The sequence below is a fragment of the Rhinoraja longicauda genome, chromosome 35 (assembly GCF_053455715.1).
Source record: "Rhinoraja longicauda isolate Sanriku21f chromosome 35, sRhiLon1.1, whole genome shotgun sequence".
NCBI classification, from domain to species: Eukaryota; Metazoa; Chordata; class Chondrichthyes; order Rajiformes; family Arhynchobatidae; genus Rhinoraja; species Rhinoraja longicauda.
Genome location: NC_135987.1, coordinates 21,386,594 through 21,412,303, shown reverse-complemented (window position 1 = coordinate 21,412,303; position 25,710 = coordinate 21,386,594). Strand labels below are relative to the sequence as shown.

At 46.4% G+C, this 25,710-nt stretch overlaps 1 protein-coding gene across 1 annotated transcript in view; it reads right to left on the bottom strand.

Annotated features, from left to right (window-relative positions):
• wdfy4 (WDFY family member 4) overlaps nucleotides 1-25,710 on the bottom strand; it is a 157,249-nt gene that overhangs the window by 68,466 nt on the left and 63,073 nt on the right. Inside the window, 7 exon segments of the mRNA XM_078428358.1 lie at nucleotides 12,348-12,493; nucleotides 14,440-14,631; nucleotides 18,200-18,316; nucleotides 19,105-19,228; nucleotides 19,230-19,307; nucleotides 21,247-21,363; nucleotides 23,223-23,387. Coding sequence (XP_078284484.1) covers nucleotides 12,348-12,493; nucleotides 14,440-14,631; nucleotides 18,200-18,316; nucleotides 19,105-19,228; nucleotides 19,230-19,307; nucleotides 21,247-21,363; nucleotides 23,223-23,387 — 939 coding nt within the window.

Genomic DNA, 25,710 nt, shown 5'->3' with positions numbered 1-25,710 from the left:
ATAATGAGTGGCTAAGTTTGGAGCTATGATTCCCCTTTACAACAGCATGCAAGGAGCGACGCAAATCTTGACTAGGTTATAATTCGACATGCACTCTTTGCTTAGTTTGAGTTCTCCGTGCAAGTAACACGGCAGATGCAAACATAATTACATGCGCCCTGCTGTGAGGTAACATGGCTTGTGCATGCTACAGATGTGGGCTGACACATGTCCACAGCCAGGCACCCCACTGAGAAGTTACATTCATTAGCAGCTCACAGCGGGAGATGCCTGCACAACATGAAGGCAGTGATTATATTGTGTTTGTTTACAGGATCATTAAGCTTTTAGTCACAGCTAAGCACTGACAAAACATTATTGTTACTTAACTGAAACTCTCACTGAATGAACCCATCAAACAAATATGAGCTGGGGCCCCAGCGAGACTGCACAATTGCTAAGCTAATAATATCATCCAAGGTCATTCCTTGTTACCATGCCAGTCAATCACTTTTGTTGATGATGAGCCTAATGGCTCATTCTCTGCGGCTATGCCTCCTGTTTTCACAAGTGATAGGAGCAGAATTAGGCCATTCGGCCCGTCAAGTCTACTCTGCCATTCAATCATGGCTGATCGATCTCTCCCTCTCAACCCCATTCTCCTGCCTTCTCTCCATAACCCCTGACACCCGCACTGATCAAAAATCTATCTATCTCTGCCTTACAAATATCCACTGACTTGGCCTCCACAGCCTCCTGTGGCAATGAATTCCACAGATTCATCACTAAAGAAATTCTTCCTCATCTCCTTCCTAAAGGAACGTCCTTTTAGTAAGGTTATAGCCAGCACATATGATTTAACTTATCAAGCAAATATGTCAGTAGCATTTTTAAAACTTTTGGATAGGAGTATGGATATGCAGGGAGTTAAGGGATATGGGTTATGTACAGGGAGATAAGTGTTGGTTTTGGCATCATGTTGGGCAGAAACATTGTGGGCTGAAGGGCCTGTTCCAATGTTGTACTGATCTCTGTTCTCTGTTAGATTTTCTGTAATCTAGGACCACTCACACCCCATTCATTCCCTCTTCTCCGTTCTTCGGTCAGATAGCAAACCCGAAAGCACGTACCTCCAGATTCAAAAGTCAAGACTCGAGTGTTTCATTGTCATCTGTACCAAAACGTGACAATGAAATTCTTACTCACAGAACCACAACAGATTTTTAAACACAGTACTCTACAGACTCCAGAAGACCTTCTTCCCTGTTATTATCAGAATCTTAAACAAACCTTCATCCCCTAAGGATGAATTCCTGATCTTCCAATCTACCTTGCTGTGGCCCTTGCACTTTTTTAATTCCGCACTCTGTTTATTTTCTCTTTCGCACTACCTGATATATTTGTATGTGGTTTCATTGGTCTAGATCATGTGGTCATAAGGAATAAAAGTAGAATTAGGCCATTCGGCCCATCAAGTCTACTCCGCCATTCAATCATGGCTGATCTATCTCTCCCTCCTAACCCCATTCTCCTGCCTTCTCCCCATAACCCCTGACACCCGTACTAATCAACAATCTATCTATCTCTGCCTTAAAAATATATCCACTGACTTGGCAAAGAATTCCACAGAATCACCACCCTCTGACTAAAGAAATTCCTCCTCCGCCTTCCTAAAAGAACGTCCTTTAATTCTGAGCCTGTGACCTCTAGTCCTAGACTCTCCCAAACAACACACTGTTCACTGTAGTCGGTACACGTAGCAATAATAAACCAATACTAATACCATTTGGACTGGCCAGGGCCATTAGGCACAACCCGAGGACTAAAGGCTGCCCCAGGCTTCTCTGCATTCAATTCCCCAGCCAGTTTTCTACCGGCCCACTTTAAACTGCCAGGTAGCTACCAGCTATTCTGCTGCGGCCCACTCCTCACTGCTCCAAGGTCGGAACTGTTATAGATAATAGACAATAGGTGCAGGAGTAGGCCATTCGGCCCTTTGGGCCAGCACCATCATTCAATGTGATCATGGTTGATCATTCTCAATCAGTTCTGAATTTTTTTTGATGTAGGAATCGAACAGAAACAAGAAGCAGCATTTCCCCCTCGTGGAAGAAATCTGTGTGCATCATGGTGGGTGGGGTTTGGGGGGAGGGGGGGCTGGGGGGGGAATGAGAGGGGGTTGGGGGGTTTATTACTTGAAATTGGAGAATTCAATGTGCGCTCCATTGGGCTGTAAGCTGCCCAAGTGGCAGATGAGGTGCTGTTCCAGTTTGCATGAGCTCTGTTTGCATGTGGCCCTGAACATGGAGGCCCAGAACTGAAAGGTCAGTGTGGGAATGGGAAGAGGAGTAGAAATGGGTAGCATTGGCATGGGAGATCCAGCAGGCCTTGGCGGAACGGTCTGCAAGTGTCTGGCCAAACGGTCACCTAGTTTATGTCTGGTGTCACCCACCGATGTAAAGGCAATTACAATCACAAGTGTCTTTTTAAGTTGTAACTTACCACATTAAAAAACGGGGAGATAACTACAGTCCGAAAGCTCGTGACAGCAGTTTTCTCAACTGAGTGAGAATATATTTGGAAAGTAATTGTCTATGATGATATTGCATTAAGAATAATAACAACCTATCTGGCTAATGATGCATATCTGGAGAGGGTCGAGGGAGCAGGGTACAGATGACCAGATGGACTCATTGGTTGGACAGGGGCGGCAGGAGATGTGGAGTAGAGCTGCTGTCTTGCATCAGATGGGCCAAATGGCCTCCTGAGCAGTAAGCCCTTTACAGTTCAATGTAATTAGCCACATGAAGGTATATACTGTAGGTTTATATTCAATTCACAAACCTCCACAAATCAATTAACATGATGCTAATTTACATTTTAATTACTTTGCATGAAAACAGTGCAGTCTCTGACAGCAGAACATAATGTCAACTTCATGATGCTGTGTTGGTAGACACTTAATGAACTTAATTAGATAATAAGGGATGTTAATTATCTCAGTAATACGCAGATAAACATATTATGCAAATGATACATTAATTTTTTCAGATAAAATTCAGGGATAAGGTTGTTGATTCAAGTCATTGTACAGAGCCAACATGCCTGCCAATGGAAGGCATGCGAACCAGCAGGCTAACTCATAACAGTAGCTCCACCATCTCAAACTAACACAAGGTAATATTAACTAGCAAAGGGAAGAAAATATATTGCTTCCCTGATAAGTGTGTTTGAATGTGTCCGTGAGACAGGTGAGTCGGGGCAAAGCCTGGCACAGTGATAGGTTTGGTTTAGTTAAGTTTATTTATTGTCACGTGTACAGTGAAAAGCATTTGTTTCGTGCAAACCAAAGATACTAGAGGAGCAAGATAGACCACTCGAACCTAAAAACCGTAGTATGTCACGGCACCATATTAGTAGGCAGAAACTTGCAGAAACATTTTAAAAGAAAAATAACAAAAATCTGTGAATTGGTAGATGAGATATATTCTGCTTTTTTGTGGTATCATCACACATACTGTTCCCCCAAAACACTGATTACACTGCGAGAGGCATAGCGAACGGCGGCTTTTGCTTACTAAAATAGCGGATGTTATGCTCCTTTGCGTACTACACTTCAGTTTGGGGATTTTGACAGAGTAGTTCTCTAGTATCTTTGGTGCTAACCACTCAGCGTAAAAAACTGCTCAAGATGGTGCCCAAGCCAGGCGACAGAAGTGGATCTGCAATCACGCATTACAACAGCTCCACAATTCTAAACCTCTACTCCGGCAGGTGGATACAGGTGTGGGGGTTTGATCGGCAGTTTCACCAAACACTGCAGGGAAAAAACTGCAGGTGCTAGTTTAAATCGAAGGTAGACACAAAATGCTGGAGTAACTCAGCGGGTCAGGCAGCATCTCGAGAGAGAGAAGGAATGGGTGACGTTTTGGGTCGAGACCCTTCAGTCCTATGTGGGAATATGTGTTCTATACAAAGAGATCAGGCCATCAGATCATTACTACAATTTTCTGTCTGCAGCATAGTTTTTTTTTAATGTATAGCAAACTCTTTATAGTATTTAATTAAAAAGATTTGGAAGCAAGTTGCCTGTGATTATGGTGAACTGGTGTTATAGTCATGAATGTATTGTGTTTTTGATTATTATGTATTATTGGGTGGCGTTTCAGGTCGAGACCCTTCTTCAGTCTGATGTCACGCCAAGACCTACCCGAGCTCCCGGTTGCTAAACACTTTAACTCCCCTTCACATTCCCATTCTCTTTTTCTGTCCTGGGCCCCCACCATTGCCAAATTGAGGCCACAAGCAAACTGGAGGAACAGCATTTCATACGCTGAGTAGCTTACAATCCAGCAGTATGAACATTGAATTCTCCAATTTTAGCAACCACCTCCCCCCTTCATGCCCTCTGTCATTACAGTGTTTCCCCTTTCACTCACTATGCTGCCCCTTTTCCCTCTCTCCCACCCCCATCATTCCACCAATACACCACCCCTGGATTTACATTCCACTCCTCTCCTCTCCTTGTCTGGCACCCTGTTGTCTCCCTCCATCTCTCGCCTTTGCCCACCCATCTGCCGATCAAACTCACCTCACCTGTATCCACCTATCACTTGCCAAGCGAGGTTCTGCCCCATCCTCTTGGCCGGCTTTCTCCCCCCTACTCCAATCAGACTGAGGAAGGGTTCTGATTTCAAACATTGCCCAAACATGTCCTCCAGAGATGCTGCCTGACCGTTGAGTTACTTGTGTTGTTATGTGTAAACCAACATCTGTGATTCCTTGCGTCTCCAACTTACACATAGTCGATTTAGAACTTAAACCTGTGCTCGCTGTACCTTTCTCTGCTGTTATGTTGCCCATGTCAAAGCAGCCACAGCCAGACATAAAAACAGTTTTTTTTCCACGAGTTGTAGCTCTACTCAACAACCAAAAGTCTGTCGCATCTTTCTGCTCTGGTTTATTTCACTCACATGTCAAGGCAAGGAGGGGGTGGAAGTCAAAGGTGATGAATGATATTTTTTTAACCAAGTCAGGGTTTATTTTAATACCTGCTTTACCGAGGACAGTCAATGGCTGCAGAAGATTTGCTCTAGAATCATTGAGTCACACAGCACCAAAACAGGCTTTTTGGCCCAACTCACCCAGGCAGACCAAGATGCCCCGATAAGCAGGTCACATTTGCCTGCATTTTCCCCATATCGCTCTAATCTTTTCCTATCCATGTACCTGTCCAAACGTCCTTCAAACGTTGTGATAGTACCTGCTCAAAGACCTCCTCTGCCAGCTCGTTCCATACACCCACCACCCTCTGAGTGAAAAAGTTGTCCTTCAGGTTCCTATTAAATCACGCACCCCACACCTCCCCCTTCTCCCCCCCCCCAATCCCACCATAAATCTTTGTTTTCTGGTTCCTGATTCCCCTACATTAGATTACTTTAGACCACATCTGTCCTTACTTAGAAGGATGAGAGGGGATCTTATCGAAACGTATAAGATTATTAAGGGGTTGGACACGTTAGAGGCAGGAAACATGTTCCCAATGTTGGGGGAGTCCAGAACCAGGGGCCACAGTTTAAGAATAAGGAGTAGGCCATTTAGAACGGAGATGAGGAAAAACGTTTTCAGTCAGAGAGTTGTGAATCTGTGGAATTCTCTGCCTCAGAAGACAGTGGAGGCCAATTCTCTGAATGCATTCAAGAGAGAGCTAGATAGAGCTCTTAAGGATAGCGGAGTCAGGGGGTATGTGGAGAAGGCAGGAACGGGGTACTGATTGTGAATGATCAGCCATGATCACATTGAATGGCGGTGCGTACAGGCTCGAAGGGCCAAATGGCCTACTCCTGCACCTATTGTCTATTGTCTATTGTCTACTTTCTGCTAACACTAGGTGTTACTAGGTACCAACTCCCATTTTAATATCTGAGGTCTCTGAGAACTAATCGCACGAGTTTCGCGATAGTTACACTTGTTTTTACAGTAGAGTTTGAAAATTATACAAAGGAATGAAAATTTCCTACAATACAGCTAAGCACAATTTAATCATTTAAATTTAAATAAATAATTTAATTTAATTTAAATAAATAATTTAATTCCCTCTGACAAGAATTGTGACTGAATCAAAACAATACTTTGCGTTGTTATAAAAGTTATGCAGCATGGAAAACAGGCCCTTCAGCCCACTGAGTGCTACCTATCAATGGCCCGGTGGCGCAGCGGTAGAGTTGCTGCCTTACAGCGAATGCAGCGCCGGAGACTCAGGTTCGATCCTGACTACGGGCGCCGTCTGTACGGAGTTTGTACGTTTTCCCCGTGACCTGCGTGGGTTTTCTCCGAGATCTTCGGTTTCCTCCCACACTCCAAAGACGTACAGGTTTGTAGCTTAATTGACTGGGTAAATGTAAAAATTGTCCCTAGTGTGTGTAGGATAGTGTTAGTATGCGGGGATCGCTGGGCGGCGCGGATCCGGTGGGCAAAAGGCCCTGTTTCCGCGCTGTATCTCTAAATCTAAAAAAAAATGTACACTAGCCCTTTTTGTAATTCCAATTTTGATTCCCCCCACATTCTGATTAACTGCCCCCAGATTCTACCACACACCAACACACTAGGGGCAATTTATAGTGTACAGTCTACCAATGTGTATGACTTTGGGATGTGGGAGGAAACCAGAGCACCCAGAGGAAACCCACGCAGCAACAGGGAGAACTTGCAAACTCCACAAAGACAGCATCCGAAGTCAGGATTGAACCTAGATCGCTGGGGTTATGAGGTAGTGAATCACCAAGTTGGTGTAGAAGTGATGTCCAAATAACATTACCCTAACGACTTACATCTTCACTTGTTGGATTGTTGTTTATCAGAAGTAAGGTATAGCGTTCTCACTTGCAAAACATCATTACTGAGAATTAAGCTTTTCTCTTTAAAACGCGAATTTAATTATAAAACTTGTGGTCAGTGAACGGTTGATGTTATTAAAGACAGATCACTGATTGGGGAAACACCTGCAAATTTCCATAGGAAACCAGCAAGAAATAGTTTTCTTTCACTTTTGCCATGAGGTGTGACTTTGCACTCTTTAATTATAACGTTTTAATCGAGCTTTAGTGCAATATTGACTATTGCTATCTGATTAAAGCTCAGGTTAATCAGAGCACTGACACAGAAGATTTGAGTTTGTCTAAAACTGTTTCCAACATCTCCAATTGCGTTACTGCTAAAAGAACACTTCTGAAGGGAGGAACGGCAGTTGTTGTACAATGGATTATTCCAGTTAACTCACAATAGACACTAAAAGAAAGGAAACAGATTGCCTGTTGTGTTCAAAATTAGACTGATTTATAATTGCCAATCCTATCTATTGCTATCTGGTTCTTGAAATGACGTGCACAACCCTAATCTTACCTCAGCTACACATCAGTACTTTCTGATTCTAAATAGAGGTTCCGTTTATTTGGAACTGTATTGAAGATTGTGTTGGAGCCTTTACAAACAGAGATGTGGCTGATAATTAAATATTGGTAGGAAAGGAACTGCAGATGCTGGTTTAAATCAAAGATAAACACAAATTGCCGGAGTAACTCAGCGGGGCAGGCAGCATCTCTGGAGAGAAGGAATGGGTAATGAGTAATGGTAGAGACCCCAGGCCAGTCTGAAGAAGGGTCTCGACCCGAAACATCAATTATATATTGGTGATTGGTAGATGGGTGTCATGCATTCATGCATGAGCTGTCAGTATGTCCCAAAGCTGCAGTTTCCAGGGAGGGAGAGGGAGAGGGAGAGGGAGGGGGAGGGGGAGAGAGAGGGAGGGAGAGGGAGAGGGAGGGGGAGAGGGAGGGGGGGGAGACAATAGACAATAGACAATAGACAATAGGTGCAGGAGTAGGCCATTCAGCCCTTCGAGCCAGCACCGCCATTCAATGCGATCATGGCTGATCACTCTCAATCAGTACCCCGTTCCTGCCTTCTCCCCATACCCCCTAACTCCGCTATCCTTAAGAGCTCTATCCAGCTCTCTCTTGAAAGCATCCAACGAACTGGCCTCCACTGCCTTCTGAGGCAGAGAATTCCACACCTTCACCACCCTCTGACTGAAAAAGTTCTTCCTCATCTCCGTTCTAAATGGCCTACCCCTTATTCTTAAACTGTGGCCCCTTGTTCTGGACTCCCCCAACATTGGGAACATGTTATCTGCCTCTAATGTGTCCAATCCCCTAATTATCTTATATGTTTCAATAAGATCCCCCCCTCATCCTTCTAAATTCCAGTGTATACAAGCCCAATCGCTCCAGCCTTTCAACATACGACAGTCCCGCCATTCCGGAATTAACCTAGTGAACCTACGCTGCACGCCCTCCATAGCAAGAATATCCTTCCTCAAATTTGGAGACCAAAACTGCACACAGTACTCCAGGTGCGGTCCTCACCAGGGCCCGGTACAACTGTAGAAGGACCTTTTGCTCCTATACTCAACTCCTCTTGTTACGAAGGCCAACATTCCATTGGCTTTCTTCACTGCCTGCTGTACCTGCATGCTTCCTTTCATTGACTGATGCACTAGGACACCCAGATCTCGTTGAACTCCCCCTCCTCCTAACTTGACACCATTCAGATAATAATCTGCCTTTCTATTCTTGCTTCCAAAGTGAATAACCTCACACTTATCTACATTAAACTGCATCTGCCATGTATCCGCCCACTCACAGAGGGGGGGAGAGGGGGGGGAGAGGGGGGAGAGGGAGAGGGGGAGAGGGGGGGGGAGAGGGGGGGAGAGGGGGGGAAGAGGGGGGGAAGAGGGGGGAGAGGGGGGAGAGGGGGGGAGAGGGGGGGGAGAGGGGGGGAGAGGGGGGGAGAAGGGGGGGAGAGGGGAGGGAGAGGGGGAGGGAGAGAGGGGGAGGGAGGAGGGGGAGGGAGAGGGGGAGGGAGAGAGGGGGAGGGAGAGAGGGGGAGGGAGAGAGGGGGAGGGAGAGAGGGGGAGGGAGAGGGGGAGGGGAGAGAGGGGGAGAGGGGGAGAGAGGGGGAGAGAGAGAGGGGGAGTGAGAGAGAGGCGGAGAGAGAGAGGCGGAGAGAGAGAGGCGGAGAGAGAGAGGCGGAGAGAGAGAGGCGGAGAGAGAGAGCGGAGAGAGAGAGGCGGAGAGAGAGAGGCGGAGAGGGAGGCGGGAGAGGGCGAGGCGGAGAGAGAGAGGTGGAGAGATGGAGAGGGAGAGAGAGGCGGAGAGAGAGAGGCGGAGAGAGAGAGGCGGAGAGAGAGAGGCGGAGAGAGAGAGGCGGAGAGAGAGAGGCGGAGAGAGAGAGGCGGAGAGAGAGAGGCGGAGAGAGAGAGGCGGAGAGAGAGAGGCGGAGAGAGAGAGGCGGAGAGAGAGAGGCGGAGAGAGAGAGGCGGAGAGAGAGAGGCGGTGAGGGAGAGGCGGAGAGGCGGAGAGAGAGAGGCGGAGAGAGAGAGGCGGAGAGAGAGAGGCGGAGAGAGAGAGGCGGAGAGAGAGAGGCGGAGAGATGGAGATGGAGAGGGAGACGGAGAGACAGAGACAGATAGATTAATAAAACAGAGCGAGAAATAGGCAAACAGTAAGCAAATGGGTATAGAGTTGCTATTTAATCATACAAATATGGAAATATACCTATAATCTTAGAGGAATCTTAGTTTGAAAGTTAGAGCCATTACTTTGAGCTGCACAACTCTATTTGACGATTACAACTTTGAACCACTCACAACCAATCACTGGCACAAGAAAACAAGGAGACATTAAGATTAAGAAAATAAAAGGCTCTGGGTGCAGTCATTTATCAAAGGCTTGATAGGTTGTCAGAAGCATGCATGTTAAAGGACATCACAAGATGATGAATAATGCTTTGTCTGTTCACAATTTACTTAATTACAGTCCTTTTGTTGAGGAACTATAGCAGGAGTTGCAGCAACACTAATTTCATGCATTCGTGCATGAGTTATGTCTTAAAGCTGCAATTTCCAGATGGTAACATTCTCACTGGAAGAACTAATGATGTGGATATATTTAGAGGAAAACCAATAAAAGAGTCTTTAACCTTCAACAGTAAAAGCTTGTTCTACAAAATGTTCCATGGGATAAATTAACAAATATCAATTACACTGCTCACTGAGGTGGAATCAGCTGTAATAATCAAAATTAATTTTAAAAAATAATTAAATAGACCCTTGGGCAAAATTGTCTAGGCGTTCTGCTATGACATCACAGTTACATTTGTACCTGTGACAAGATTTCATTGTCTAGTAATCGCCCCAACTAATCTATCCTGCCTTGAACCGTACCGTTAGTTCCCAGAGAGTGGCCAATCCTCACTCTTTTCACAAGTTGGAAAGTGGGCTTGGGGTGAGGTTGGAGCTAGATTGCCATGCTACATGGCAAGCCAAAAGATGCAACAATGTCATAGACAATAGACAATAGACAATAGGTGCAGGAGGAGGCCATTCAGCCCTTCGAGCCAGCACCGCCATTCAATGTGATCATGGCTGATCATTCTCAATCAGTACCCCGTTCCTGCCTTCTCCCCATACCCCCTGACTCCGCTATCCTTGTCACTCTGGCAAACAACACCACACACCACACATCACCTGCACACCACTGTCACACAGTCCCCAATCATGATACAATACTTTATTAGCCAAGTACGTTTTGCACCATACGAGGAACTCATTTGCCATACAGTCACAACATCACACAGTCCCAATAAGCAATTCCCAGGGTAGCTTTTTTAGTTTAGTTTAGTTTAGAGATACAGCACAAAAACAGGCCCTTCGGCCCATCGAGTCCACGCCAGCCAGCGATGCCCGCACACTAACACTATTCTACACACACTACGGACAATTTTTACAAATTTATCAAGCCAATTAGCCTACTAGCCTGTACGTCTTGGGAATGTGGGAGGAAACCGGATCACCCGGAGAAAACCCACACAGTCACGGGGAGAACGTACAAACTCCGTACACACGGTCACAGAGAGAATGTGCAAACTGCCTACAGACGGCTCCCGCAGTCAGGATGGAACCCGGGTCTCTGGCGCTGTGAGGCAGCAGCTCTACCCGCTGCTCCTCCGTGCCACCCTCTACACAAAAGAAAAATTACATTTGACAATGGAATTTAACACACCTGGGAAATGCAAAGGGATGGAGAGGAATGTTATTTGTTGCAGGGGTATAGAAGTTTCTAATATTATGTTCCAATACATTGGTGAGGCCGTGCTTGGAGCTCTGTGATCAGTTTGGTCACCTTGCTGTAGGATGGATGCCATTAAGGTGGAATGAGTGCAGGGAAGATTTATGAGAATGTTGCCAGGACTCGAAGGCCTGAGCTATAGGGAGAGGTTGGGCAGAATTGGACTATTCCTTGAGCACAGGAGGCCGAAAGGCGATAATATAGAGGTGTAAAAATCATGTAGGGAATAGATAAGATGAACACACAGAGTGGGGGAGTCAAGAACCAGAGGTCATAGGTCTGAGGTGAGAGGGGAAGGATTTAATAGGAACATGAGGTGTGATTTCTTCACACAGAGAGTGGCGGGCATTTGGAACCGGCTGCCAGAGGAGGTAGACAGAACATGCTGGAGAAACTCAGCGGGTCAGGCAGCATCGACGTTTTGGGTCGGAACCCTTCTTCAGACGATCGTGACCTTTTCATTCAGACTTTTTCAGACTTCAGCCAGAGCTGGCAGTTGGGGCTGGAAGAATAACAACACCTAAAAGATGTCTGGACACGTACATGGAGAGAAAAGGGTTCAGGAATTCCCAGCATTTAAGAAGAACATTCTCAAGCACCTTCCTTGGACTTCCCCATCTTAGGTTCTCAGAGGTCCACTACAGAGCCAGCCAAGCCAGTGTAGCACGTTGAGCAGGAGAGAGGGAAGATGTAAAGAGCACCTGAGCAAGGAGATGACCACACTAATAGACAGATAAAGAAATGATGGAGGAGGCTTGGCAAATGGTGCTGGCATGAGCTAATTTTCCTCTCTTCAGATGCTGCCTGACTTGCTGCGTACTTCCAACATTTTCCGTTCTTTATTTTATATTTCCAGCAGCACTGGAAATGCAGGCGGAGGATTAGAGGAGGAATTCTCTGCCTCAGAAGGCAGTGGAGGCCAATTCTCTGAATGCATTCAAGAGAGAGCTAGATAGAGCTCTTAAGGATAGCAGAGTCAGGGGGTATGGGGAGAAGGCAGGAACGGGGTATTGATTGAGAATGATCAGCCATGATCACATTGAATGGCGGTGCTGGCTCGAAGGGTCGAATGACCTCCTCCTGCACCTATTGTCTATTGAGAGGGTGAAGTTTCAGCAACCAATGGCCAGGCTGCACAGGTACTGTACAAATGCAGCAGGAAACACATTTGGAATCCGTTACCTTGACCGTCACATCATCGGGTTCTCTGGACAGTCGCTTTCCCACTAAACGCACAGCGGTCGACAGGCCCTCCGAGAACCACTCCGTTTTGTTCTGCTGAAGCTGTCCTGAGACGCCTCTGGTACACACATTCTTCTTCTCCGAAGCTGAGGAACAGAAGCAGATCATCATTGAGGATCACCGTACAAACCGTCAGCAATTTACCTTGAATCAATGCTCAATAGTTCAGTCGGAAAAAAAGCTACAGATGCTGGTTTAAATCGAAGTAGACACAAAAGGCTGGAGTAACTCAACGGGTCAGGTAGCATCTCGGGAGAGAAGGAATGGGCGACGTTTTGGGTCGAGAGCTGGAGTAACTCAAATTTCACTGTACCTTAATTGGTACATGTGACAATAAATTGATCTTGAGATCTTGAAATCTTGAGACCCTTCTTCTGACTCTCAGTCTGAAGAAGGGTCTCTACCCAAAGCATCACCCATTCCTTCTCTCCCGAGATGCTGCCTGACCAGCTGAGTTACTCCAGCATTTGTGTCGACCCTCAATAGTTCAGTTCCGTTCTGTCAGTTCATTGTCCAAGATTTTGTTGCATGCTAACCAGTCAGCAGAAAGCCAGTATATGATTACAATCCAGCCATTTGCAGTGCACAGAGACATGATAAAGGGAATAACGTTTAGTGCAAGATAAAGCCAGCAAAGTTCAATCAAAGTCTGATCCATTAGATTTAGAGATGCAACGTTGATAAAGGCCCTTCCGCTCGCCAAGTCCACGCCGACCAACGATCAGCCTTTCACACTCGTGCTATCCCACACACTAGGGACAATTTATAGAAGCCAATTAACCTACAAACCTGCATGTCTTTGGAATATGGGAGGAAACCGGAGCACCCGGAGAAAACCCATGGGCTCACAGTAAGAACATGCAAACTCCGTACAGACAGCGCCCATAGTCAGGATCGAATAGGAAAAAACATAGAACCAAAGAAAAATAGGTGCAGGAGAAGGCCATTTGGCCCTTCGAGCCAGCACCGCCATTCAATATGATCATGGCTGATCATCTACAATCACTACCCCGTTCCTGCTTTCTCCCCATCTCCCTTGATTCCATTAGGCCCTAAGACCTAAATCTACTCTCTCTTGAAAACATCCAGAGAATCGGACTCCACTGCCTTCTGAGGCAGAGAATTCCACAGATTCACAACTCTGTGAAAAAGTTTTTCCTCATCTCCGTTCTAAATGGCCTACCCCTTATTCTTAAACTGTGGTAATAAAGGGATAAACTGATATAGATTAGTTTAGTTTAGTCTATGATTTTCACATGTACTGAGGTATAGTGGAAAGGTTTTCTTTGGGTGGTATCAGCCGAGAAAAAGACTATACATAATTACAATGCAGCCATCCACAGTGTACAGACACAGGGTAAAGGGGACAGCATTTATTGTAAGATAAAGTCTGATTAAAGATTCACGTTCAAAGATCTCCAATGAGGGAGATGGGAGGTCAGAACCGCACTCTTGCTGGTGAGAGGATGGTTCAGATGCCTGATAACATCTGGGAAGAAACTGTCCCTGAAACTGGTTGGTATTTTCAAACATCTGTACCTCTTGCCTGAAGGCAGAGGGGAGAAGAGGGAATGATCAGGGTGAGACTGGTCCCTTGATTTATGGAGGAATACAGATCACAGTGGCGCAGTGCAGAGCTACTGCCTTACAGCACCAGAGACCCGGGTTCGATCCTGACTATGAGTGCTGTATGTACGGAGTTTGTACGTTCTCCCCGTGACCTGCGTGGGTTTGCTCCGAGATCTTCGGTTTCCTCCCACACTCCAAATACGTACAGCTTTGCAGGCTAATTGGCTTGGTGTAAATGTAAAAATTGTCCCCTGGTGTGTGTAGGATGGTGTTAATGTGCGGGGATCGCTGGTCGGAGTGGACTCGGTGGGCCGAAGGGTTGGTTTCCGCGCAGTATCTCTAAACTAAACGTACAGACGGAGGAGTTTAGTTTGACGGCATCATGTCCAGCACAGATGTTGTGGGCTGAATGGCCTGTTCCATGTACTGTACTGTTCTACGTAGTGTGGCCTCACGTACTGACCTATATACTGAAGCCATGCCTTAGATGCCGACTCTTCCCAGAGGGGGGAGACTTCAGATATGCCGACGACCTTCTCACAGGACCCCTGTTTCACAGAGAGGTCGATCTTGTAGTAGTCTTCCAGTGCCGGCCTTCTCTGTGCCATCAGACGATTCCACACCCAGTCAACAAGATCGAAAACTTCTTTTTGAACTTAAAATTTCAAGCACAAAAAATGTTCAATGTGAAAACTTACTTACGTCACGACTTCCACCACATCATCGATTACAATCAAAACTGTCCACGCAGTTCATAGAAACATTAAAAATAGGTGCAGGAGTGGGCCATTCGGCCCTTCAAGCCTGCACCGCCATTCAATATGATCATGGCTGATCATCCAACTCAGTATCCGTACCTGCCTTCTCTCCATACCCCCTGATCCCTTTAGCCACAAGGCCACATCTAACTCCCTCTTAATATAGCCAATGAACTGGCCTCAACTACCTTCCGTGGCAGAGAATTCCACAGATTCACCACTCTCTGTGTGAAAAAAACTTTCTCATCTCGGTCCTAAAAGACTTCCCCCTTATCCTTAACTGTGACCCCTTGTTCTGGACTTCCCAACATCGGGAACAATCTTCCTGCATTTAGCATGTCCAACCCCTTAAGAATTTTGTAAGTTTCTATAAGATCCCCCCTCAATCTTCTAAATTCAAGCGAGTACAAGCCGAATCTATCCAGTCTTTTCTTCATATGAAAGTCCTGCCATCCCAGGAATCAATCTGGTGAACCTTCTCTGTACTCCCTCTATGGCAAGAATGTCTTTCCTCAGATTAGGAGACCAAAACTGTACGCAATACTCCAGGTGTGGTCTCACCAATGCCCTGTACAACTGCAGCAGAACCTCCCTGCTCCTAAACTCAAATCCCTCACTATGAATGCCAACATACATTCGCTTTCTTCACTGCCTGCTGCACCTGCATGCCTACTTTCAATGACTGGTGTACCACGACACCCAGGTCTCGTTGCATCTCCCCTTCTCCTAATCGGCCATCATTCAGATAATAGTCTGCTTTCCCGTTCTTGCCACCAAAGTGGAGAACATTAAAGTTGGATTTATATGCAATGCAACTATTTAACAATAAGAACAAGACAAACATTTGCCTGCCTTTCCTCGGGAAAGTTAGAACGGAGATGAGGAAAAGCTTTTTCAGTCAGAGAGTTGTGAATCTGTGGAATTCTCTGCCTCAGAAGGCAGTGGAGGCCAATTCTCTGGATGCTTTCAAAGAGAGCTAGATAGAGCTCTTAAAGATAGTGGATTCAGTGGGTATGGGGAGAAGGCAGGAACGGGGTACTGATTGTGAATGATCAGCCATAATCACATTGAATGGTGGTGCTGGCTCGAAGGGCCAAATTGCCTACTCCTGCACCTATTGACTATTGTCATTGCTGAATGTTTTAAGGCAGGCAAATTGTAAATCAAATCAATGGAAGAATCGAGGATATATTAGATTGTTGAATTGATTGTGTGCGTTTTCTAAATGATGTGGAGTCTACGGCAGGTTCTGAACAAAGCCACACTGGGTTGAATGAGGTTGTCCCTGTCCTCCCCACTCAACCTGTACAGCAGCAGTACAGGTGGCCACCTGTGCAGACAAGCTGTTGTCTTCATTTACAGTCATACAGAATGAATGGCCAACTCCTCCATGCTCACAGATGCTCCATCTAACCTGGTCTCTTTTGACACAACTGACCAATATCCCTCGAAACCTTTCCTATTCATGTACCTGTCCAAATGTCTTTAATGTTGTTATTGTACCTCCCTCAACTAGTTCACCTGGCCGCGTGAGCAGGTTGGGTGAGGTTAGGGTGAGCCTTGCCTACGCTCTGTGACTCTCTGCTGCCTGACCCGCTGAAAAGCAACTAAGCAATCACAAGTTCTAAACTCAACACCTGGAATTGTGTTGGAGAACCTGGAGGTCCTTCTGCAGTTGTACAGGGCCCTAGTGAGACCGCACCTGGAGTACTGTGTGCAGTTGTACAGGGCCCTAGTGAGCCCGCACCTGGAGTACTGTGTGCAGTTTTGGTCTTCAAATTTGAGGAAGGATATTCTTGCTATTGAGGGCGTGCAGCGTAGGTTTACTAGGTAATTCCCAGAATGGCGGGACTGTCATATGTTGAAAGACTGGAGCGTCTAGGCTTGTATACACTGGAATTTAGAAGGATGAGAGGGGATCTTATCGAAACGTATAAGATTATTAAGGGGTTGGACACGTTAGAGGCAGGAAACATGTTCCCAATGTTGGGGGAGTCCAGAACCAGGGGCCACAGTTTAAGAATAAGGGGTAGGCCATTTAAAACGGAGATGAGGAAAAGCTTTTTCAGTCAGAGAGTTGTGAATCTGTGGAATCTTTGCCTCAGAAGGCAGTGGAGGCCAATTCTCTGAATGCTTTCAAGAGAGAGCTGGATAGAGCTCTTAAGGATAGCGGAGTCAGGGGGTATGGGGAGAAGGCAGGAACGGGTACTGATTGTGAATGATCAACCATGATCACATTGAATGGTGGTGCTGGCTCGAAGGGCGAATGGCCTCCTCCTGCACCTATTGTCTATAGTTTATTGTCTTAATAACTGCATAAAATAACCGTAGATTCTGTGATGCAACTGCAACACTCAATAGGAAGTCTACAGAAGCAGATACACACTAGAAGTTGGTACAACTGCAACTTTTAACGGATATTTGGATGGGAAGGATTCTGAGGGCTATGGCCAAATGCAGGCGTGGGATGTGCCAAGTAGTTGGCAGGAGCAAGGTGGGCTGAAGGGCCTGTTTCCATGCTGACAACTTGAATTGGACACTCCAATTTTGTGGAAAAGAACTGGGCATTGAAATCAAGCATTCTGTCATTCCAATCCTAATCTATCATTCTGTCATTCCAATCCCACCCATGGGACCGCGTTAATGCTCTCAGTGTCAATGCCCACCGCACACTCCCACAGCACCCAACCCAACGACAATGACCCACACTCCCACAGCACCCAACCCAACGACCAATGACCCACACATCCCACAGCACCCAACACTCCCACAGCACACCAACACAACACAATTACCCACACTCCCACAGCACCAACACTCCCACAGCACCCAACACAATGACAGTGACCCACACTCCCACAGCACCCAACACAATGACAATGACCCACACTCCCACAGCACCCACACAATGACAGTGACCCACAACTCCCACAGCACCCAACCCCAACGACAATGACCCACACTCCCACAGCACCCACACCAATGACAGTGACCCACACTCCACAGCACCCAACACTCCCACAGCACCCAACACAATGACAGTGACCCACACTCCCACAGCACCCAACACTCCCACAGCACCCAACCCAACGACAATGACCCACAACTCCAAAGCACCCAACACTCCCACAGCACCCAACACAATGACAGTGACCCACACTCCCACAGCACCCAACACGACACAATGACCCACACTCCACAGCACCCAACACAACACAATGACCCACACTCCCACATCACCCAACCCAATGACAATGACCCACACTCCCACAGAACCCAACACAACACAATGACCCACACTCCCACACCACCCCAACCCAGCCAAAATGAGGAGTGCCTGACAAAAATACTGATCTTCGGGCAAGTAAAGGTGAACCAATTTCAGTGTTAAAATGTCTGTTCATGACCTAGCAACTGATGCATTAGACTTTCATAGACCTGACGTATTTGACAAACTATTCTTACCGTCATGTACATGCATCGGTTCAAAGGACCCGTCATACTGCTCACGGTTTGCTGCCACCTGTAAGTTCCAGGATGCCTTCTTGCTGGCAGGTTCCCACTCCAAAGCCATCAGGATAGCTGTAACATGACCACAAGGTATTGCACAGAGGTGTAGATGGAGCCAGTCATCCAAACACACTCACCACCATTAACCTCCATCTGCACCATCCTTCCTTGGAGAGCAGCCAACATAATCAAAGCCCCATTCCCACCAATTACTCATTCTTCTGAGGTACTGTGAAAAGCTTTGATTGCTTTGTTGTGAACTGGCTGCAGGATTTGTCCAGGCTCCACATGGCTAGTCTTGCCAAGGTGGCTGCCATATGCCAGGGGTGTGGCCAGATACCAAGAGATGTCACTTAGAGTCATAGAGTGATACAGAGTGGAAACAGGCCCTTTGGCCCAACTTGCCCAACATGTCCCCCCTACACTAGTCCCACCTGCCTGAGCTTGCCCACTTCCCTCTAAACCTGTCCTATCCATGCACCTGTCTAATGTGTCTTAAACGCTGCCTCAACTACCCACTCTGGCAGCACGTTCCATACACCCACCACCCTCTGCGTGTAAAAGTTACCCTCAGATTCTTATTAAATCCTTCTCCCCCCCCCCCCCCCCCCCCCCCCCGTCACCTTAAACCTATGTCCTCTGGCTCTCAATTCCCCTGCTCTGGCAAGAGACTCTGTGCATCTACCCGATCTACTTCAAAGCATTTTACAAATAGATTAGGCTTTGCAGACACCAGTCACAAGCGCTCAGCACAACTGACAATTATCTCATCTCAGATTAAAGTTGCGTTGCTTGCTGAACTAACATCTAGAAAGATTTTGCCCTAGAGGGGAGGGGAGGACTTACCTTCCATTTTTAACCTGACAAAGGGCAGTGGATGAGGCAGATGATGAACGACAAGCTGGAGTTGTAGGTTGCAAAAATGATGTCCCATTCTTCTTGCAAGAACTTCAGCGTACACAGCAACTGCTGCAGGTCCGAAAGCTGACTGCCTCGGCCTTGATAGGCAGTAGAGGATTGCTCTGTTAAGACTGCTGTAAAGGCTGCTCACAACGTGATCCTTCTGCGAGTAAATCAGTTTCCATTACTGAGGGAATGAAGATAATCAGTCTCCAGTGTTGCATAACAGAGTCCACCAGTGGTTCCGTTCATTTTTTAATATTCTGTACCTTTTAGATATTTCGGCTTTAGTTTTAAATTTTGTTTTGTTTCAATAATTTTGAATGTGATTGATTGATTGAAAGATACAGCAGGGAAACAGGCCCTTTGGTCCACAGAGTCCACGCTGACCATCGATCACACTGTTCACACTGGTTCTATGATATCCCACCTTTCGCATCCACTCCCTACACAGCAAGGACAATTTACAGAGGGCCAATTAACCTACAAACCCGCATGGCTTGGGATGTGGGAGGAAACCGGAGCGCCCGGAGGCAACCCACATGGTCACAGGGAGAATGTGCAAACTCCACACAAGACAGCGCCCAAGGTCAGGATCGAACCCGGGTCTCTGGCGCTGTGGAGGCAGCAGCTCTACTATCTACGCTGCTATGCTGCCTGAAATGTCACAAACAGTCACAATCATTTGACAGGGTATGTTCATGCAGGGTATGTTCATGGCAGGGGTATGTTCATGCAGGGGTATGTTCATGCAGGGTATGTTCATGCAGGGTATGTTCATGCAGGGTATGTTCATGCAGGGTATGTTCATGCAGGGTATGTTCATGCAGGGTATGTTCATGCAGGGTATGTTCATGCAGGGTATGTTCTTGGTCACCAAGTTTTTAAAGCCAATCAATGGGGCGGGAGCTAGTTTTGTGTCCCCACCCTCACAGTGCACCCTCCTCCCTCCTCCCCCCCCCCCCCCCACCCCCCCCCCCCCCCCCCCCCCCCCCACCCAGTATGTCCCACTGCCTGAAGCTACAGGGCTAAGTTCATGAGGTCATAAGCGAATAGGAGCAGAATTAGGCCATTCGGCCCATCACTCCACTCCGCCATTCAATCATGGCTGATCTATCTCTCCCTCCTAACCCCACTCTCCTGCCTTCTCCCCATAACCCCTGACACCCGTACTAATCAAGTTCAAGCTCAGTCTAGAACTTCCTGACAAGCAGAGGCAACTCATTGAAAACTCCTGGGGTTTGGCAGAATCACAGAATGCAGTCAGGATACATACACCGGAAGAAAGAATATACTGACTTGAGGAACAACTACTTCCACAGTCTCGGGAAGTTATTTTGATAAAATAGGGAGCAGGATTAAGGCTGATGTGAATAATTGCAATGTGATTGATCTTCAATGGTTAATGTACAATCTCCTCAGCCAGTAGACGTTGTACCCTTACAAATCTGTCTGGTTAGGAAACGAAGGATCTGTTTAGGGTTGACATCAAACATTCTGGCGTACAGCTTGTCCACAATTCTTTGGCTGAAATAGGTCATGTTTCCAAATAGAGTGACCAAGCTTCCATCAGCTGCGCCTTGTGCCTGCTCGGACTTACTAAATAATGGAGAAAATATTGGGGTATCAATAATAATCCATTCGAGCATAGAGTAATTAACGAGGTTACTCACACATAAAGATTCTTTAATCCAACTCAAGATGTCTTTGTAATAATGTATGAGTCAGCTCCATTGCTTGTGTTATTGGTGGATGACTTAGATAGAGGAAATGCTTTGGAAAGTGTGCTGGTGATCCACTCTCCACAAGACTCCTAGCCTCTGAATTACTCCCGTGGCCTGACAGAGAGAGAGAAAGCCAAGGAATGAGGATCCATAACTTAGGGTCTCATCAGCGGAGCAAGGGCCAGGACTGGAGGAATACAAATATCTCGGAGGGCCAGAACATGTGGGCAGGGAGGGACCAGGAAATATCTCACTCAGGCTCACGGATGAACAGAGCTTGGTCCGGTTCAGGAAACAGACGGCAGCATTTGGTTACTCAATCAAAAGCTGGTAATGAAGGAATCTCCAGGCTTTTGCCTGTGACTGACCATCTCTGACCATGGGCTTTATCATTGGATATGCCTCGGTGATGTTGTGCAGGATGTCCATGATGAAGAGCAACATTGCGGTCTGGAACGACTTCCTCTGCTCTTCAGTAGCCTTTGCTGGTGAGCTCTGCAGTAATAGAAAGTCACACATTGTAAAGGTGTACGAAGTGTACTAGGAAACAGCTTATATAAATAACAATGAAACTTGCAGCCAACCACAACTGCATGCCCGAAAAACTTTCTCGTAATACTTCTGTCTTCATAGAAAATGGGTGCAGGAGGAGGCCATTCGGCCCTTCGAGCCAGCACCGCCATTCATGTGATCATGGCTGATCGTTCGCAATCAATAACCCGTGCCTGCCTTCTCCCCATATCCCTTGATTCCACTAGCCCTAGAGCTCTAACTCCCTCTTAAAACCATCCAGTGATTTGGCTTCCACTGCCCTCTGTGGCAGAGAATTCCACAAATTCACAACTCTCTAGGTGAAAAAGTTGCTTCTCACCTCAGTTTTAAATGGCCTCCCCTTATTCTAAGACTGTGTAGCCCCTGGTTCTGGACTCGCCCTACATTGGGAACATTTTTCCTGCATCTAGCTTGTCCAGGTCCTTTTATAATTTTATATGTTTCTATAAAATCCCCTCTCATCTAAACCTTCATCACTCTCATAGATTCCATATCACTGAGAATAATTGGTTGCCGTCATTTCCACCCAATAAGGTCAATGTGCGGACCTATTTTCTGTGGGGTACATTAGGGTCCCCTCTTTTAGCTTTAGAGAATCTCGGATCGGTGTGTGTGACGGTCTGGTTCTTTGTCTATTGTTTGGAGGGATTGGCACAGGAGGGCAGACTTTGACCATCGTGGAAGGCTGGGCGTTTCTTGTCACCATATCAAGGAGTTAGAAACAAATTCTTAAAATACTTGACAATGATGCTATAGAGGTGTATATGATTTTATAGAGGTGTATAAAATCATGCAAGGAATATATCGGGTTGACTTACAGAGTCTCTTGCCCAGAATAGGGGATCAAGGACCAGACGACATAGGTTTAATGTGAAAGGGAAAAGATTTAATAGGAATTTGAGGGGTAACGTTTTCACACAAAGGGTGGTGGGTGTATGGAACAAGCTGCCGGAGGAGGTAGTTTTGGCAGGGACTATCCAACGTTTAAGAAACAGTTAGACAGGTACATGGATAGGACAGGTTTGGAGGGATATGGACCAAATTCAGGCAGGTGGGACTAGTGTAGATGGGATATGTTGGTTGGTGTGGGCAAGTTCAGCCGAAGGCCTGTTTCCGTGCTGTTTGACTCTATGACTAATAAAGGGCAATGGAATTGGTTGGGGAAAGTCTAATTCTTGATGGTCTGTGTAATCCATTCCTATTACAATTTCTTACATCCTTAATAATAAGCCCAATATACTACTGTGAATCCACAATAAAATAATATCAACCACAATAAGAAAGATCAAAATAGTTGACAATATGACAATGATAAATTAAACTGAACTACACTATCAGTCGTAGATCAGTACGTATCAGTAAAAGTATATATCAGTAAAAGTATATGTAACAACATTGATGCCAGATGCAAAACGATCTAGGTGGCACGTTGGCGCAGCGGTAGAGTTGCTGCCTTACAGCGCCTGAGACCCAGGTTCCATTCTGACTATGGGTGCTGTCTGTACGGAGTTTTATACATTTCCCCGTGACCACGTGGGTCTTCTCCGGGTGCTCCAGTTTCCTCCCATAATTCCAAAGACGTGCAGGTTTGTAGGTTAATTGGCTTCTGTAAATTGCCCCCAATGTGAGTGGTAGATTATTCTACACGATTGAAAGATATGCTTTTTCACACTAAAGTCTGAAGAAGGATCTCGATCCGAAAAGTCACCCATTCCTTCTCTCCAGAGATGCTGCCTGGCCCGCTGAGTTCATCCTGGTAGTTTGTGTCCACGTCTTTACCTGAATGAAGTGCAGATACCCACCTCGACTAGAATCTCCACCGGGTGCAGCTGTTTGTTTGCAGGTGTGTTCAACAAGCTGTCCAAAAGGAGAACATGAATGAACTCCGTGACTTGCTTCTGTGCGGGGTGGCACTGAGTCTCGGCGTCACAGGTTGGCTTCTCCAGCACCAGCAGTCTCCAATCAGCCTGATCCACGGGGAAATGCAAACAAAAAGGCAATTGCTTCAACAAGACAGTTTGTTTTACCAGGAACAGAATACAGAATACAGAATACAGAGCTTTATTTGTCATTCGGTACCAAGGTACCGAACGGAATTACATAGCAGTCACACAAAAAAAAAGAACACAAGACACATGACCCCAACACAAACGTCCATCACAGTGACTCCAAACACCCCCTCACTGTGATGGAGGCAACAAAACTTCCACTCTCTTCCCCACGCCCACGGACAGACAGCTCGTCTCCGACCGACCCGCACAGTCCCCGCAAGGGGATGGGAGTCCCCGCGGCCGAGCCGCACCGGGCGCTGAAACGTCCCACGGCCGAGCCGGGCGATTGAAGGCCCCGCCGCCGAGCCGAGCCCAACAGCTTCATCCTCACTCTCATCACATTACTGAATGGTTCTCCCATAACACTGGGTGCACTTCTTGTATATGCACAAGACACATTCCTTGTATATGCACATACTTGGCCAATAAACTTATTCATTCATTCATTCCAATCTCCCAACCAACCTCATTGCTGACCTGGCACTTGTTTTTCATCTTTTGCAAGAATGATCCAAGGAATGAGTTGATTAACCTACGATGGGCGTCTGACGACACTGGGCCTGTACTCGCTGAAGTTTAGAAGTATGAGGGGGGCCCTCATTGAAACATACAGAATAGTGAAAGGCTTGGATAGAGTGGATGTGGAGAGGATGTTTCCACTAGTGGGAGAGTCTAGGACTAGAGGTCACAGCCTCACAATTAAAGGACGTTCTTTTAGGAAGGAGGCAAATTTCTGTGGAATTCTTTGCCACAGAAGGCTGTGGAGGCCAAGTCAGTGGATATTTTTAAGGCGTAGATAGATAGATTCTTGATTGTTACAGATGTCAGAGGTTATGGGGAGAAGGCAGGAGAATGGGGTTAGGAGGGAGAGATAGATCAGCCATGATTGAATGGTGGAGTAAACTTGATGGGCCGAATGGCCTGGTTCTACTCCTATCACTTATGACCTTATGATCTGCGTTTTCACTGGAGCTGTTGCACTGTGATGCACGTAAACTATAACGCTGTAACGCTATATTCTGCACTGTTATTTTACTCTTTGTGCTACTAGGTGTGCTTGCCTATGGCTTGAATTTTACTCATGTATGGTAAGATTTAACTGGTTAGCACACAAACAAATCTTTTCACTCTATCTTAACGTGCGTGACCAAAGTAAACCGACACCAAGTCCTTTATCAAAATTGACATTCACATGCATGTGCTCTGATTTAAATTGGGTTAACAGAATATATCTGAAATCTAATATCTAATGTGTCAATTGCAGGGCACTGGGCAATGATGTTTTATAATATAATTAGACATTGTGGAGGACAACTTGTTCACCAACTTTGTGCCTTGGTCATCCAAAGCTGTTGATGAAGGTTACATGTAGGCCCAGATCTTGCACGCAAGGTTCACAAGTCAACAATACCAGGCACCCTTGTGAATGACACATAGGTTTCTTCATTGAAGGCAAACACAAACTGCTGGAGTTACTCAGCGGGTCAGGCAGCACCACTGGGGAGAAGGAATGGGTGGCGTTTCAGGCCAAAACAGTTGAATATAGCTCCTCAGGCTAACGGAATCAAGGGATATGGGGAGAAAACAGGAATGGGGTACTGATTTTGGATGATCAGCCATGATCATATTGAATGGCAGTGCTGGCTCGAAGGGCCACTCCGGCATCTATTTTGTATGTTTCGGACTGATGGGGGGGGGGGGGGGCGGGGAAGAGAGGTTGGGGGGGGGGGGGAAGAGAGGTTGGGGGGGGGGGGGGGGAGGAGAGGTTTGGGGGGCAGGGAGGTTCCCTGATAGGCCAATTGAATTGATTTTGAATGGAATACTTTATTGTCACATGCGACAAGTTACAGTGAAATTCTTTGCTTGCAAACCCAAGGTATGTAAATAGTCCACCCGTAAAGGGCACCAATAAATTTACAAATGTACAAAGTTTACAAAGGGTGCTTACAAAGTTAGGAAAGTTACAAATGAATTGTTGGCTAGGGATCCCAAGAGAGACACATGGGTACGAACTGTGGAGCTGCTTAGCTGACTTTTGGTGGACAAAGGTAGGCACGGGGGTTGGGGGGGGAGGGGAGGGGGGGGGGTGGGGGGGAGTGTTGGTAGAAGTTACCATTAACAATCTATCTTTGGTATAAACCAGCATCTGCATTTCATTTTTACTGTATTAGGTTTCTTCACTGATCGACTGCAAGTTCTGTCAGGTCTCTTTTGCCGACTCTTTCGGGAATTTTTCCAC